Raw genomic sequence first — 14,853 nt, 5'->3', positions numbered from 1 at the left:
TAGCAAGGCTTTGGTTAACAGTTTGGTTTCTAGCACTTACCCCTCCTTTCCCATAACATTCCCATATCAAATAATAGGAATACGCATCATGCTACTGCATACCAGCTATGCCAGAAACTAGGATGCTCACAGCATTAGCCTCAAATTGGTTTCTGTAGCATGTCTCTTGTGTTATATACATCATTAAAAAGATATGGCTATATAACTCAGTTAAATACTTCAAAAGCAACAATGTCATCCAACACAGACCTCACATAGCCACAGTAAATAGATTATATCAGTGATATTTCTGAAAGGCACAATCTGTGCAACAGAGTATTTGTAACCTAGATTTAAAATAGCGAGAGAATCAGATAAGGATGAGGAAAAGCATTTGACAAACTCATGAGCTAGGCTCATCTGCCATCTTGGCATTACTTTTGCCGAGCACGGCTAGGGTCTGGGACTACACCCAGACTCCTCGCAGGAACTCTATCATGAGATGACTCCTAATGGATAGCATTAGCACTGAAAGGCCATGTCCCACCCCAAAAGATTGTACACAGAAAAGTCAATGAGAAGTTAAATGAAACGTCCACGGTCACACAGGAAATTGAGAACAGGACCCCTGGACTCCTGCTTCCCAAATGTGCAGTTTAATCACAGGACCATCCTTCCTCCATTTTCAATCCAATAGCCTCTGTATGTTCTATACCATGTTAGTTTCTGAACATGAGCAAGACCACTCTGTGCTTCCTCTTTTCCAAAACTACTCAAAGGAGTGTGAAGCAGAGATCTGTGGTGGTTTGCCCCTCCCCCCCCTTATAATAATGTTGGCTTTATAGGTTGTAGAGAGCTCAAATTCCAAGATAAAGCTCTGCCTTTACCCCCACTTCACAAAATACTGGTTCGCTTGGGAGTTAGTAAGTGGATCAAGTTGGTGTTTTTTGTTATTACTCTTATGTTCCAAGGAGAGGAATTTATTTGATCAAGGGTCCCCTACACACAGATGCTTAAGAAGCCCTCTGGGTACGTCACACATCCAATATCAGGCTGACTTTCTCTTGCTGCATTCTGTACCTTTCGGATATGTAACAAACTGCTGGTCCCTGGAGTACATGGCATGTGGGGAGCAGGGAGGAAGCAGAGGGGGAAGGAATTTAATAAATTGCTCCTTTTACATTTTATTTTGAGGGAACTTTCTGCAAGTTGTTTATAATGAATCCAGTCTCAAATCTTGGTATTGGGGCTGGGTGTTTTGTTCTTTGCTGACTGTGCAAACTGATACTTTGGCAGCATTGTCCAGGGGAAGCAAGAGACCTTTATTGTGTCCATCATTGCCAAGCAATTTGGCAGGTTCTTCCATGAGATGCATGATCTGATAGGTCCTGTTAGAGCTCCGCTGGCCAGTTACCAACAGAAAAGATTAACTTAAACACTTTTAAAATCTCATTATGGGCAATTTGTGGTTTTGGCTGAAGAAAGGAAAGGGATAAAAAAAGAAAGTGTGGAGGAGTGCCGGGGGGGGGAGGGGTTGTGAAATATTGATGCCATTTTTGTTGCTTATGCTGCACAGAATTGGAGGCCATGGATCTGTGCATATGCTAGATCTAGCTAAAGGAAAGACATCCATTGGCTTCTAAAAGCCAACATTTGAACCAGACAGGTAAGAGAATTTAGTTGGTTTCCGCATTTCTGTATGTGTCCTAGATAAAACATTATTGTTAGAAGTCAGCTGATGGGAAGTGTCAGGAATCAGTGGGCCAGATCCCTGGGCCAGGCTAAGCTCTACTTGGCACAGGACCAGGTGGGGAGCAGGCAAGGTGGTTTTGTGACATCTTTGCTATTCCCTGATCCCAGGGACAGCTATGGTCCCGTTCAGCCCTGGCAGTAATGAGAACAGCTTGACAGCTGCTCTAACTTGTGCCCGGTTCTGTCAGCAACGAAAGGAGCCTGCTGGCAGGCAGGAATCATTCCCTCGGCTGAGGGCTGTGAAGGTGGTGGTGACGCAAGGCTGGCATGGCAAGTGTGCTACCTGGGGACTCCTTTGTACAAGGGGAATTCCCAGGAAACTCCTTAAGCCAGATCAGCACAAAGGGGCCATGGTAGGGTGGCAGGATCTGGAGCCCTAACTATAATGGGGACAACACATGAACGTCAACAGAAGCAAGTTGTTGTTACTTGTTAATCAGTTTGGATCCAAATGTCCCCAATGCTCAGGAGCAGGGGCAGCTCCAGGCACCAGCGCAGCAAGCACCTGCCTGGGGCGGCAAGCCTTCGGCAGCATGCCTGCAGGAGGTCCCCCAGTCCCGAGAGGCACCCCTGCTCTTACACACCCCAAATACTCTATCCAGCACCTCCCAAATACCATCTCCCAGTACACACACACCCCTCCGGCATCCCAAAATACCCCCTCGAACTCCCTCCCTCTCCCCCGCAGCAGTGTCCTCTGTTACGGAACTTGAAATACAGGTGGGGTCACCCTAGATACAGTTGAATTTTAAAGGCAGGTGTTTCTGTTCTACCTCATGGAGTGACCACAGTGGGGCCAGGCTCTGGAAGTCTCAATGAGCTACAATCCCAGCTGGGTCCCCAGAGGTAGTTCCAGAAGGGCGTGGTGATTCCGTGCACAGCCCGGGCAGAGGCAGCATTGCCCTTTTCTCTCCCCTCATTCCGAAGGCTTGGCCCGGACCTGTGACACAAGGTTGGGTGAGCTGGGTACATGCTGGGAAAAGCCCTGAGTGGAGGGACTCAGGCTGGTGCAGAGAGGGGAGCAGAGCCCGGAGGCCTCCAGCCTGGCTCTCTCTCTCCTTCCCCTCTCCACCTAGTACCTTGTGTACCCTGCTGTGGCTGGGCTGAATCTCACCCCAGAGGGCCCAGCCGAGGGACACCCCGTCTCTCTCTCGCTTTTCCGGGGGTCTCTCTCGGAGTCAGGGTCACCGTCCAGTGACGGAAGAGGTGCCTGGCAGTTGCGGGGAGTCTCGCTTGCTCAAGTAGAGATGACTCCGTCCAAGGCAGAGTGGCGCCTGCCGACATTCCCCGCTCCGGCGGGGTCTGTCCACCAGCTACCTCGTCCCTGGAGCGCAGGGTCTCGCCTCTGCCCCACACGGAGGGAGCCCTCATTGCTCAGTGTATAACAGGGGGGTCGCTTAGCCTCCTGTACAACATGAGCAAGAGCCTTGTGTCCAGCAAGTATAAATGGGAGTGGTTCCCCCCGGGCTTTGTCTGTGGGTCCAGAAGCCCGGGAGGGCGCCGCCCCTCACTCCCAGGCTGGGGTGGCCGCACGGCCGGAGTGAGACTGCTGTCTAGCCCTGTCCACACGGGGGGACAGAGAGGGGGACACGGGGGCACACATCAGAGCTCCTCACCTATGATATAGGAGCACAAGCCCCGTGGACTCTCGCCCTCAGTTTTACAATTGTACTTCTTTTTTCTTTCTTTTTGTGTGTGTGTTTTTTCTTAATAGTTATATTTTTACCTTTTTAATATATTTTACTTGTATTTCCTTTTTGATTTTATTGTTTATATATATTAAGTTTCATTTTATTTTATTTCCCCTTTTATGGTTTTTATGTATTTTACAATTCTTTTATTTTTCAGTTTTTATTATTTTACTTTTTTAAGTCTGTTAATATTTTTGTATTTTATTCATTATTACTATTTTAAATTTATTTTGCACTTTTTATAAATGTATTATTTTTTCTATTTTTTATTCTACTTTATGTGAATCGTATACTGTTGTCCAATCATTTGGGCTCCTATCTTCTCTCACTCCAGTGAGGATCTTCAGCCTCTCACCCCATCATGGTAGTCATGCGCTGCCCCAGCCAAGTCTCTTTGTCCCCTGACTCCAGCCAGACCCCCCATCACCACCATTCCAGCCCATGGTGCTGAAGCGCGCACCCCATGGCTTGAAGTGGTTTCCATCCTATGTTTACAGATTGGTTCACTGACTCTCAGCACCCCACTATAAAAATTGTTCCAGCACCTCTGATCCAGCCTGGTCCCTTGTCCCAGGAGTCAGCTGACTGGTGTGGGGGCCAAAGGGCTGAGCTGGATTTTACAGTTCAGTCAACATATCCAAATAAAGCATGTTTGTAAGCCTCTGTGAAAAAGTGGTAGCCTAAAGGAAGTTAGGCACCAACCTCTTTTAGAGCATAAAGTGCTATAGAAAGTTAACAGTAACAGTACTCCTATGTTTTACCCCACCCATAAAACTTTGGCTGTTTTATCAAAATGTAAATTAATGTGATCATTTACCATAACTTGCTTAAATCCAAGGAATGAGGTTAATCCATATAAGGGACAAATTGTCAAGGCCCCAGGGCTCACGTAAGTCAGGGATGGGCATTGTTTTAAGAACGTGAATAGAATAGAATCTGACTCCTGGTTAGGAAGAAAACAATTCAGTGATAGAGTGGGGATACACAACTTGGATACACAACTGCAGTTATTGCTGTAGCTCCATAAACAGGCTGAACTGACTTATTCCCTGCCCCCCATCTCTTCTCTTTCCCCCCTCTGGTAGATGCATAGGGAATTTCCTAGCATGGGCCACCTAATTCGTCTCTCCTTTCCTGGACTAATCCATGACCTCAAAGGAATAATTGTGATCTTATTACCTCTTACTAGCCACCAAGAAAGCACACTGGATGCACAAGCCTAAGCACAAATATTCCCTTTGAGTAAAGCAAGTGGGTTTAAATATCTTTTAAAAAACATCTCTGACAAATGCTGCATTTAATAAATCCCTTTGAAGATCAATTCCATCAGCCAGGGAAAAGTGGTTTTACTGAACAGCCATTATGGATAAAAGCAAGGGGAACAAAGGAAATTGCACTGCAGAATTGTGAAGGAGTGGGGAAGCATGACAGATGTAGCTACAGAATAAGTGGGAAACAGGGCCGGCTCCAGGCACCAGCTAAAGAAGCAGGTGCTTGAGGCTGCCAATACCAAAGGGCGGCACTCCAGCTGCTATCGAGGCGGCACGTCTGGGTCTGCAGCGCCAGTAATTCGGTGGCGGGGGTCCCTCAGTCCCTCTCGGAGCGAAGGACCTGCCACCCAATTGCCACCGAAGAGTGGAATGGCGCAATCTTGCTGCCACGGCTTTTTTTTTTTTTTTTTTTTTTTGGCCGCTTGGGGCGGCAGAAAACCTGGAGCCGGCCCTGCTCAGGGCAGGGTGTTGAGATGCGGCCTATCCCTATGGGCAACATTAAATAATATTTGAGATGTTGGCATGATGGTGTATTTAGACCCTGCACAGGGAAAAAGTCAGATGCTGGGGGAAAGACTTGGAGATTTATGAGGGAGTAGGGTTTTTTAAAAATCAAATTCAGGGTTTAAAGCCTGGGACAAGCTTCCCAGCTACCCAGATGGGAGACAGCTGAAAATACTCGGGCCTTGTCCCTGCTATGGCTTGAATTATTTTCAAACACAGTTAGAGTCTAACAGCTGTAGCACGGATTGGATTCCATACATACCATTTACAACCAAATGCAGAAATCATACTACAGACTACCTGGGAGGAAGGTGAGAAGAGAGTGTGTCTAGCACAGTTAACAACACAATCCATCTCCATAATGGGTAGGGGCACTGTGCTAGCTACACTTAGCCAGGTTAAGCCAGGGGCCATGTTTTAGCACAAAACTATCTGTAATAATAGAGAAGAAACAGGAAGAGGAGAAGATAAAGTTTACTGAACGAACCACAGGATGGAAAGAGCAAAGTCCAAGATGATTGTTGTGCTTAACTTTACACTATTATGTGCCTAGATGCAACAGTTGTTGGTGCCCTATAAAATGCCACAGGATGGAGTGGGGGAAGGATTGCTGCAAATGCTGTTCAAACCATCACGTAACAGGAAACTAGTGTGAGGGGGAAATGAACTGTGGAGGCCAGCTGTCTAGGGAAGTCAAACCCTACTGTTTGAATGGTGGGAGGGTGCTTTGAATGGTGGGAGGCTAGAAAAGTCAAGAAGGTCCAATGAGGAGAAGCACATAAGTGTGTTTCTTCTTGCTCTTTCTTAGCACTTGGCTAAGGAAAAGCTTTGGATTCTGTTGGAGGAGATCCATTTACATGTTACCTTTGGACTGTGGCTGAGAGACTCCTCTGGCCTGGAAGAATGAGGAGCTTGCAAGCCCCTCAGATATGATGGAGCATTCAGTTTCTTGGAAAGTCCTGTTTGACTCAATTGTCCTGCTCCCAGCGCAACCCATGGACAAGAAATGTGTGTACTAACAAGACCACAGAGAGGGCTGCTGCTGTCATTACTTCTTAAGGCTATTTCTAACTAGAGAAAACTGGCTTGTTTGTTTGAACATCCAGATTTCCTTTGATGCAGCATTTAGGAAACTGAAGATACAGGGAGGAAAATAATATCTGTGACGGCATCAAACTGTAAACATCCATAAGAAAACAATATCAAAATGCCTGCAGAGAATGCTGTAGTTTTTCCAGCAAACTAATTGAAATTACTGACAGAGAGGAGTTGTGATGGCTTAAAGGTTAAAATAAAAATAAAACAAATGTAAATGTAGTCTAGCGATTAAAGCAGGAAATTACCACCGGAGTCAAGACTCCTGAGTTCATTTCCTGGTTCTGTTTCTGATTTGGGTGACCTTGAATATGTTACTGAGGTCAAATTTTCAAAGTAGATTCTAAATTAGAGTGCCTCCATGTTTTGGATGCCCAGCTACAGACATAGAAGTCCTAATTTTCCAAGGGACTGGGTATCTGTAGACCCCCCCCTCAGGATTTTCAGGGATGCTGAGCCCTCACACCTCCAGTTGAAGTGTGTCTAAAGTTGGCTCTAAAATATGAACAACCCTTCATTAGAAGCTCTTTTGAAGTTAACATTTCTATATCTCATATTTCCCAATGTATAAATGTAGATAATACCATATGTTGGAAGGGTGTTGTGAGGCTTAGTTAATTATTGTTTTTAAAGTGCTGTATTAATTTTAGAGTCAGTGGACCCCATTACCTGCACCTACCTTACTGCCACAATTACTGCTCTCAAGGAACTATAGTGCAGATGTATATACAGGTCTAAGCGTAGTAAGATTCTCTGGCTAAGTAGAGATGCCGCTGAAATTCAATGAGTGTTAGCTCTGCATGACTTCCTTAAGTTCCTTCGAAAATCCCAACCTTAAAAACTAGTCCAGGTAAAAAAAAATAGCATGATATGATTTGTTATTAATGTACATTAAGAAATTAGAAGAAAATTAACTTGGGTTTCTAATGTTCAATAAAAGAGTCCTAGCTGAATCTACAAAGAAATGATTTATGAAACCTCTAGATCAGAAGAGATCTCACAAGATACCCTGGGCCCATCCCGAAAGAGTTCTACACAAAGGACTCCTTTTGATTTCCATAAGGAATTTTGAGTGCAGTGAGTCTGCAGATTCACAACAATCTATTGACTTGAACTGTACTACAAAGTCCTCTGGACATGATCAATTAAGTGTCCCAAATAAAGATGTTCAAACAAACTGACCCCAAAAATGGTAGCTGCTTATGTTTTGTCAGAATTTTCTTGCCCCTCATTTAATGTTCATCTTCCTTCTTTATCAGAGGAGACTGTGGATCAGAGGATTAAATTTTGGGTACATGCCAGTACTCATTTACACTTGGATGTCCAATGGTTTCTCATTACACACAGAGCTTCTCTTTACAATACTGCTGCAAATTTACTATTCTGGTGCAGTGTCGATTTCAGTTTTTTCTCCTGTTACAGTCGCCAATCAGATTTCAGGGAAGCCCTGTAAACTGGTTATTTTAGCAGCTTGGCTCTCAGTCAGTTCAGTTCATTCAGGTTACCATTGTTTGATCTCAGAAACAAAAAATTATTGCAACACTGAAAAATATAAATGTGTAAAAAGTCAAGGTTGTTCACTGATGATCTCTTCATAGATATTACAAGTAGAAAAGGTCAGGCTAGTTATGTGGTCCTTCTGTTCCCCTACCCGTCTTTCTGCACTATGCAGGATGGAACATGTACTGTTCCCAACTGCTCACATGTGCAACCATTGAAATAAAACAGTACTCACAATCTCCATCAGCCATGGGAGCTGGAGTCCCAAAGTTGTTGCCAAGTTCAGGTTTTCTGCCAAGCACCTGCTTTTTCTACATACGATTATACATGCAGAGCAACTTGGACGTGCACACTGAGAAACTGTACAAGTGAAACAAACCCTTTCCCAGAATGATGGACCCATTTTAATTCTTTACATCTAATTTGGGAACTTTGTAAAATGTCTCAGGAGGGCAACAAAATGTCTATCACATGAATGGATAACAAAGAACTGGAGGCTGGTGGGCTCCCTCAGCAGCCCAGGAAAACCTCATGGCCGCTCCTCAGTCTCTCTCAGGCCTTTCCCTTGGGGCAGATTTTATTAATTCAAACACAAAACTCACTAAGTAACACAAAACAAAGCCATTCCCCGTCCCACGCAGGCTTTAGGGGCTTAAAGGCCTTTCACTCTATATCTCCCTTGATGCTCCAGGGCCAGGCCTAGGCCTAGGAGCCAGCTCCCCTCCGGATGAACTCTCTGAGCCCTTTAAAGACATCCCCTGACCCCTTCCTGAATGGGACTGGTAATCAAACAGAGTCTTAAATGGGAAGATTGCTCTATTACCCTTTGATAGTCACCGTGCCCTTCTGACAGGGTATGACAGAAAAGTCACTCCCATTAGGCAACAGTGGACAAAAGTTAGTGGCTACACAGGAAATATGCAAATATTTCCACACCTGTTTGAATTGCCTCTGGGAATGAGACTATCATCTTTGGAGAATTTGACCGTATATTTTCAAAGCATGTGTATCCAATTTTTTCATCTTTGCCTTAACTTGAACACATTATATGCTACTGTCCTTAAGTTAAATACATGTTTGTATTTTGCATTGAGTGTACTTCGGGGGGGGGAACCCTAATATTTAACCAAGACCATTCCCCAACTCTCAAATAGCTGCCCTCCCACAATTGTTCTGTGGAGCCATTCGATCAAGGGAACCTCTCTCTGGAATTGTTTAACTTTCACATGTCAGGACAGTCCATGATATTTCAGCATCCCTTCTTATCACATATCTCTTTCTAGATGCAAAGTATACATGTATGCTCAAAGCAACAGAAACCTCACAAGTTAACCCTTCACAAAACCCACATTATTCTACTAATCAAAACCTTGGTTTCCCACCTCTTCCATGCCAGATTTTCATTCTATGTATGTAAAATATTTTCCCTCATATTTCTTAATTCCCCCCTAGTATCTCAGAATGCTGGGAAATATTTTGTTTGGTTGTATTAATTCTGGTGCCTGCTCCAAAAGTAGACCTCAAAAACAAAGTAAAATTATAAATGCATCTATAAATGCATCTTTCACACAGGCAATGGGATCACTGATGCCTTAATTTAGCCCACAGAACATTTATAGCACATGATAATGCATGAGAAGGAGAGAACAAAACTTCACTGAGCCCACGGTAAAGTTTGCAGGAATGGCAGACAGAAGAAGCCTCTGCTTACTTGCAATATGACTATTTTGCCATGAAAATCATTGAGACATAATAAACATGCTACCCCACAATGAAATTTTTTGCAAAGTCACTTTTCAGTGCAGAGCTGCATTTTAAGCTTTCTGTATTAGTTAGAATATTCATTGTGTGTGTTATCTTCCATCATGAGCCTGGATTTAAATATAGCTAAGGATTTACTGGCATTACTACAACATATACTTGAAATTTGAGGAAACACAAAAATATCAGATGTCAATGCATAACTGAATATATCTAGCAGGATAGTCCAATACTAGTTTTGACACAAGCACCATGCAGACATCCTATTTAAAGATTGCTTTTGTTTGTCTGTTGAGTTTGTAATTTAATGAAACCCTATGTTGGGAGAGGCAGCTGTCATAAATTTCCCACACAGCCTGTCCAAAAATGACAGACAAAATTTCTCTCTCTAGTCTTCAGCCTTTCAAAATCAGAAAAATACTATTGCTATCATTCCATGCTTTTGCCTCTAATTCTTTACAGTGGCTTTCTGACATTAGGAATGATACATAGTCATGGCCTTTGATACTATTTTCAAACAAGTTACAGTCTAATGCTGCCGTTGTCACACAGTTTGTAACTGTGTTGGTCATGGATTCAAACCATTAGGAAATATTCTGCACAAGCCAGTAGGTAACTTAAAAAAAAAGTTGATTAAAAAAAATCCATCTTGGCACAGTTCATAATTATTGTACATAGAAACCATGCTTGCAGGATCATACTGGACAATTGTTATAGCTAGCATCATTCTGTTCTGATTGAGGAGATGGCCTTATGCTACTGTACTTATTCTGACACACTACAGGATGTGCCATGTTCAACATCAGTTGTCAAACACTGTTGCATCCTCATTCCCATCCCCTCAAACTGGGTTGAGCTGAATTTAATATGGGTGTGATGTTGCACTCCATAATGTTTTATGGAAATATGCTTATGAGTGTAAATATGATGTAACTGGAATATGCTTTATGCAAACGGTCTCTTGTATGCATTACAAGCATTACAAAGCTTATAATCTACCAAGTGTGTTCATCCTATTTGTATGTATGTATCATTCTTGTATCTGAAGCTAGAAATATAAAGTATAACTCTGAGGTACTATTGTAATTATGCAAAGTGTGGGCCATTGATGATGGTTTAGTATCTTGATGGCTCCCATTGACTAGGACAATCGGTTGCAAATGGTGCTGTTGACTTGCAAGCCTTCCTGTGTTTGTGTAAGCCAGCCCAGGAAGAATGGTAAAATCCATCTTAAACCTGGTACTTTTCCATTTAGAAGGAGGGGTAGGGATCCAGAGAGACAAAAGATTCCCACCTTGTGCCAAAGCTATAAAAGGGGGTGGAAGAGAACAAAGGGGGTCCCAGTCATGAGAAAGCCCCTGCTTTTCACCTACGATGCCCGCTGGAACTAATTAGGACTGTACCAGGGAAAGGATGGGCCCAGACTAGGGAGGAATCTAGTCTGTGAAAGAAGTTTATTGGAACATCTCTGAGGGTGAGATTTACCTGTATTCAGTTTCTTAATGTATTAGGGTTAGATTTGCATGTTTTGTTTTATTTTGCTTGGTAACTTACTTTGTTCTGTCTGCTATTACTTTGAAATCACTTAAATCGTACTTTTTATACTTAATAAAATCACTTTTGTTTATTAATTAACCCAGAATAAGTGATTAATACCTGGGGGAGAAAACAGCTGTGCATATCTCTCTATCAGTGTTATAGAGGGCGATCAGTTTATGAGTTTACCCTGTATAAGCTTTATACAGAGTAAAACGGATTTATTTGGGGTTTGGATCCCATTGGGAACTGGGTATCTGAATGCTGGAGATAGGTGACCTGCTGAGCAGTGTTTGGTTAAAGTCTGCAGCTTTGGGGGCATGGACCAGACCTGGATCTCTGTTGCAGCAGACTAGCATGTCTGGCTCAACAAGGCAGGGTTCTGGAGTCCCAAGCTGGCAGGGAAAACGGGCTCAGAGGTAATTCCAGCACGTCAGGTGACAGTCCCAAGAGGGTCTCTGTGACCGAACCCGTCACAGTGGGTATGTCCAGGACTTGGTAATTGGTGTGGGGAGGTCCAAACTGTTCAACACCTCCCATCGGATGTGTGATTAACTCCTGTTAAAATGTGGGTTTGAACAAACTTTCTTACGGCAGTTGCAGAGCATGTCTGATCAGACCAGAAGGACAACCATTTACAACACCAGCTTGGAGGTGGGGAGCCCTGCTGCATATGACACTTAATACCAAACAGGGTAGCTGTGGTAAAGTGTAGACAGCCTCTGATTCTTCCCTAATACAATGAAGGTTTGCTGGAGACTGCAAGGTTTAAAGCAGCAGAATTCCCTTTTGGACACTTGCACTGAGCACAGCTTCCATCTCCTGTTTAAACTGGTATGATTTGAATTGTAATGCTTCTCAAAATAAAAAGCAACTGCTGGAACTGACTTGACCCAGCCACAATGCAGACAAGTGTTGTTCAGGGTTCCCCACACATCAATACATGTCAATCCTAATCTAAAAAACCATCTACGGTTCTAATCCTGGACCTTGCTGTAACAGCAATTATGAAATGCACTAGAGTGAATAGTGGTTTCATGATAAGGACAAACAAGCATTTAGGATGAGACTATCATATTTTTATATTGTGACCTACTGTACTACTTTGTCGGATTACATATAAATTAAGTGTAGTTTTCACTTGTAAATTGCAACAGTGGACAGAAATAGATTATAATAACACAGAAATAATGCTGCACTACATGAAACCTGCAAGTGAAAGTTTTCTGTAAATATTTGCAGCATATCAGTCACATAAATTCTAGTTACTAGACATTACATATGCATGGTTTGGATACTGAAGGTTATGAATCCCAAGTTTCAGTACGTTTTTAAATTAGAATCTCCATCCATCCCTCCAACACTGATATAACAAATTAATGTATTTAGTGAAGGAACAGTTTAGGAGGAGAAAAAAAAGCTATGAAATCCTACAGAGTAATTGATTATATGGATTTACTCTAGTGTGCATGCATTTTTATACTCCTAAATCTTGCTGAAAATACTTAATACCATCCTAAGTAATAGTGTATTTAACATGGCCACATTTTCGCAATATTGTAACAGACAAGAAGGCTTAATATTCAGCCATGTGAGAGAAAACCCACACCAGATCAGAGTTTATCAGCATCTAAGTTCTGCAGGATTTCTACTGATGAGACCAGAAGCACACAGATTCTGTACACAGCTGAAGTTTTATTTTTTACTAAGTACAAATTTTCTTTACTGGGATGTGGGTTGCCTAAAAGCATTCAAGTTACTCTGTGGCTGTTAGAATCCATCAGAGGAGGTTAAGCAACCTTAAAAGCTTAGGCAAAAGAGTAAACATTATGATGAGAGGCAATGATGTAGTTATCAGGCTGTCAGTCCCACAGAGAAAAACATGATTCACTGTTTCCAGGATTTGGGGTAGGAGAATGAAAATGTAAAATAGAAACCATGTGGATCTCAATACTCGCTAGATGATGGGCATTTTAATCATTTCTTTCTGCCCTTCCTCGTGAGTCATGAAATGAAGGAAATATACTCAGGAGGGTAATCAAGGGAAATAATATAATTTGTGACCTAACGTATTAACAGTTATCAGCGAATCCCCCTACGATGCTTTAAGCCACTAATTATATTATTTAGAGTGATCTGCCACTGAACAAAACCTAACCAATTTAGCGATTTATTGTGAGAGCTAATTAATTACCTAAAGGATTTCTTTTAGGGGCACTGTAAGGCAGATTTACAAACGAAAACAGACTATCAAACAAAATTAAAACTTTCCTAACTACAGCTAGCAAATAAATACAGCAATGGAGAATGGACCAGAGTTTAATAATGGGATATGGAGCCTTTCACTGCTAGGTCACCTAACCGAATCCCATCTATGGCTTGTAGCGAGTTCAGATTACCACTGCTGACAATTTGGTGGCTAGTATGAAATAAATCCCAATCCAGTTCCTCACAGATAAATTATGCATTTCAGTGTAATAATTGACACCCTTGTTCTTAGGGTCAGAAGAGAGGTCATGAGTTAAATAGGAATGGAGGCCCAACAGCCCTCTGAGGATTGAAGCCCATTTAGGGCATCATCCGCGAGAGCTGCTGGGTGCCAAATGCTTTTGAAAAAAATAAGGCATTATTTAGGTGCCAAAGTTAGGAGCCTAAGTTTAGGCCCCATTTTTGAAACTTCTGTGATGGGTACTGTGTAAGTGCTCAAGATATATGACATACTTTGGCTAAATAATGCTGATTAGCAGTTAATAGTAGCAATCAGGGAGTTCAGATTTGTGGAACTCCAGCTTTGCCACAGTCTCATTACATGAACTTGGGGATTCACTTAGCTTTTGTGCCTCAGTTTACCTGTCTATAAAATGGAAGCAATCCTCTCTCTCTCAATTGTTTTGGAAATGTTCTGGTATCTGTGGATGCAAGATGCTGAAGATCTACAAAGCATTATTATTATCATAACATGGAGGATGCACCGTACAGAAGAGTCATAAGCGTGGTTTGGTTTGATTTCCTAAGAGAAAACTGAAGATTGGATTGAAAAGTTGATGGAGTATCATCGGACACTATCCTGCTGTAATGGGATAGATATTGATATCAGAGCAGTAACTGCAGAAGATGCTGAACACAGAATTCTAAATGTCCTTTTAACCTCATTTTGGAGCTATCTGGTGACCCCTTCATCTCTATTTAGCTCCCTCAGAACTGGTGAAATTTAAGTTTTGTGTATGACTAACCATTTGTGGGGGTTGGGGGAACTGGGTCCAACTTATATGAACTTCCTGGTTAAATGTTCTTTTCTATTGATTTGTTCTCCCATCATTACTACTTATTTTTCCTTTTTGTAATTTAGGCTCGTCCAAAAGGAGAGGGTCTGACCCCGTACCAGGGCAAGAAACGCTGCTTTGGTGAATACAAGTGCCCCAAGTGCAAGAGAAAATGGATGAGTGGAAACTCCTGGGCTAACATGGGACAAGAATGTATCAAGTGTCACATCAACGTTTATCCTCACAAACAGGTAGGGTAGCTGCTGGGCAGCATGGACACTGGAGATATAGGCATGGAATCAGGAGAATTCTGACCTGACTTTTAAATCATGATGGACCCAAAATGTAACTTGGGGTAACAGTGTATGGACAAGCCTGATCAGCTGCAGGTTTTTGTTCCTAGTGAACACAAACAAGCGATTTCTATTCATCTAGGAAAGGATTTGCAGCACAAGTGTAAGCAAATATTATTGTGGGTTTTATGCCAAGTTATATGCAAAC

At 42.5% G+C, this 14,853-nt stretch overlaps 1 protein-coding gene across 1 annotated transcript in view; it reads left to right on the top strand.

Moving 5' to 3' along the window:
- ZCCHC24 (zinc finger CCHC-type containing 24) overlaps window positions 1-14,853 on the top strand; it is a 161,326-nt gene that overhangs the window by 126,495 nt on the left and 19,978 nt on the right. Inside the window, exon 3 of the mRNA XM_034775178.1 lies at window positions 14,439-14,603. Within this exon, the coding sequence (XP_034631069.1) occupies window positions 14,439-14,603 (165 nt within the window). The remainder of the gene's footprint in view (window positions 1-14,438; window positions 14,604-14,853) is intronic.

This window comes from Trachemys scripta, chromosome 7 (assembly GCF_013100865.1).
Source record: "Trachemys scripta elegans isolate TJP31775 chromosome 7, CAS_Tse_1.0, whole genome shotgun sequence".
NCBI classification, from domain to species: domain Eukaryota; kingdom Metazoa; phylum Chordata; order Testudines; family Emydidae; genus Trachemys; species Trachemys scripta.
Note: the sequence above shows the minus strand (reverse complement) of the source record. Positions and strands in the feature narration are given on the sequence as shown.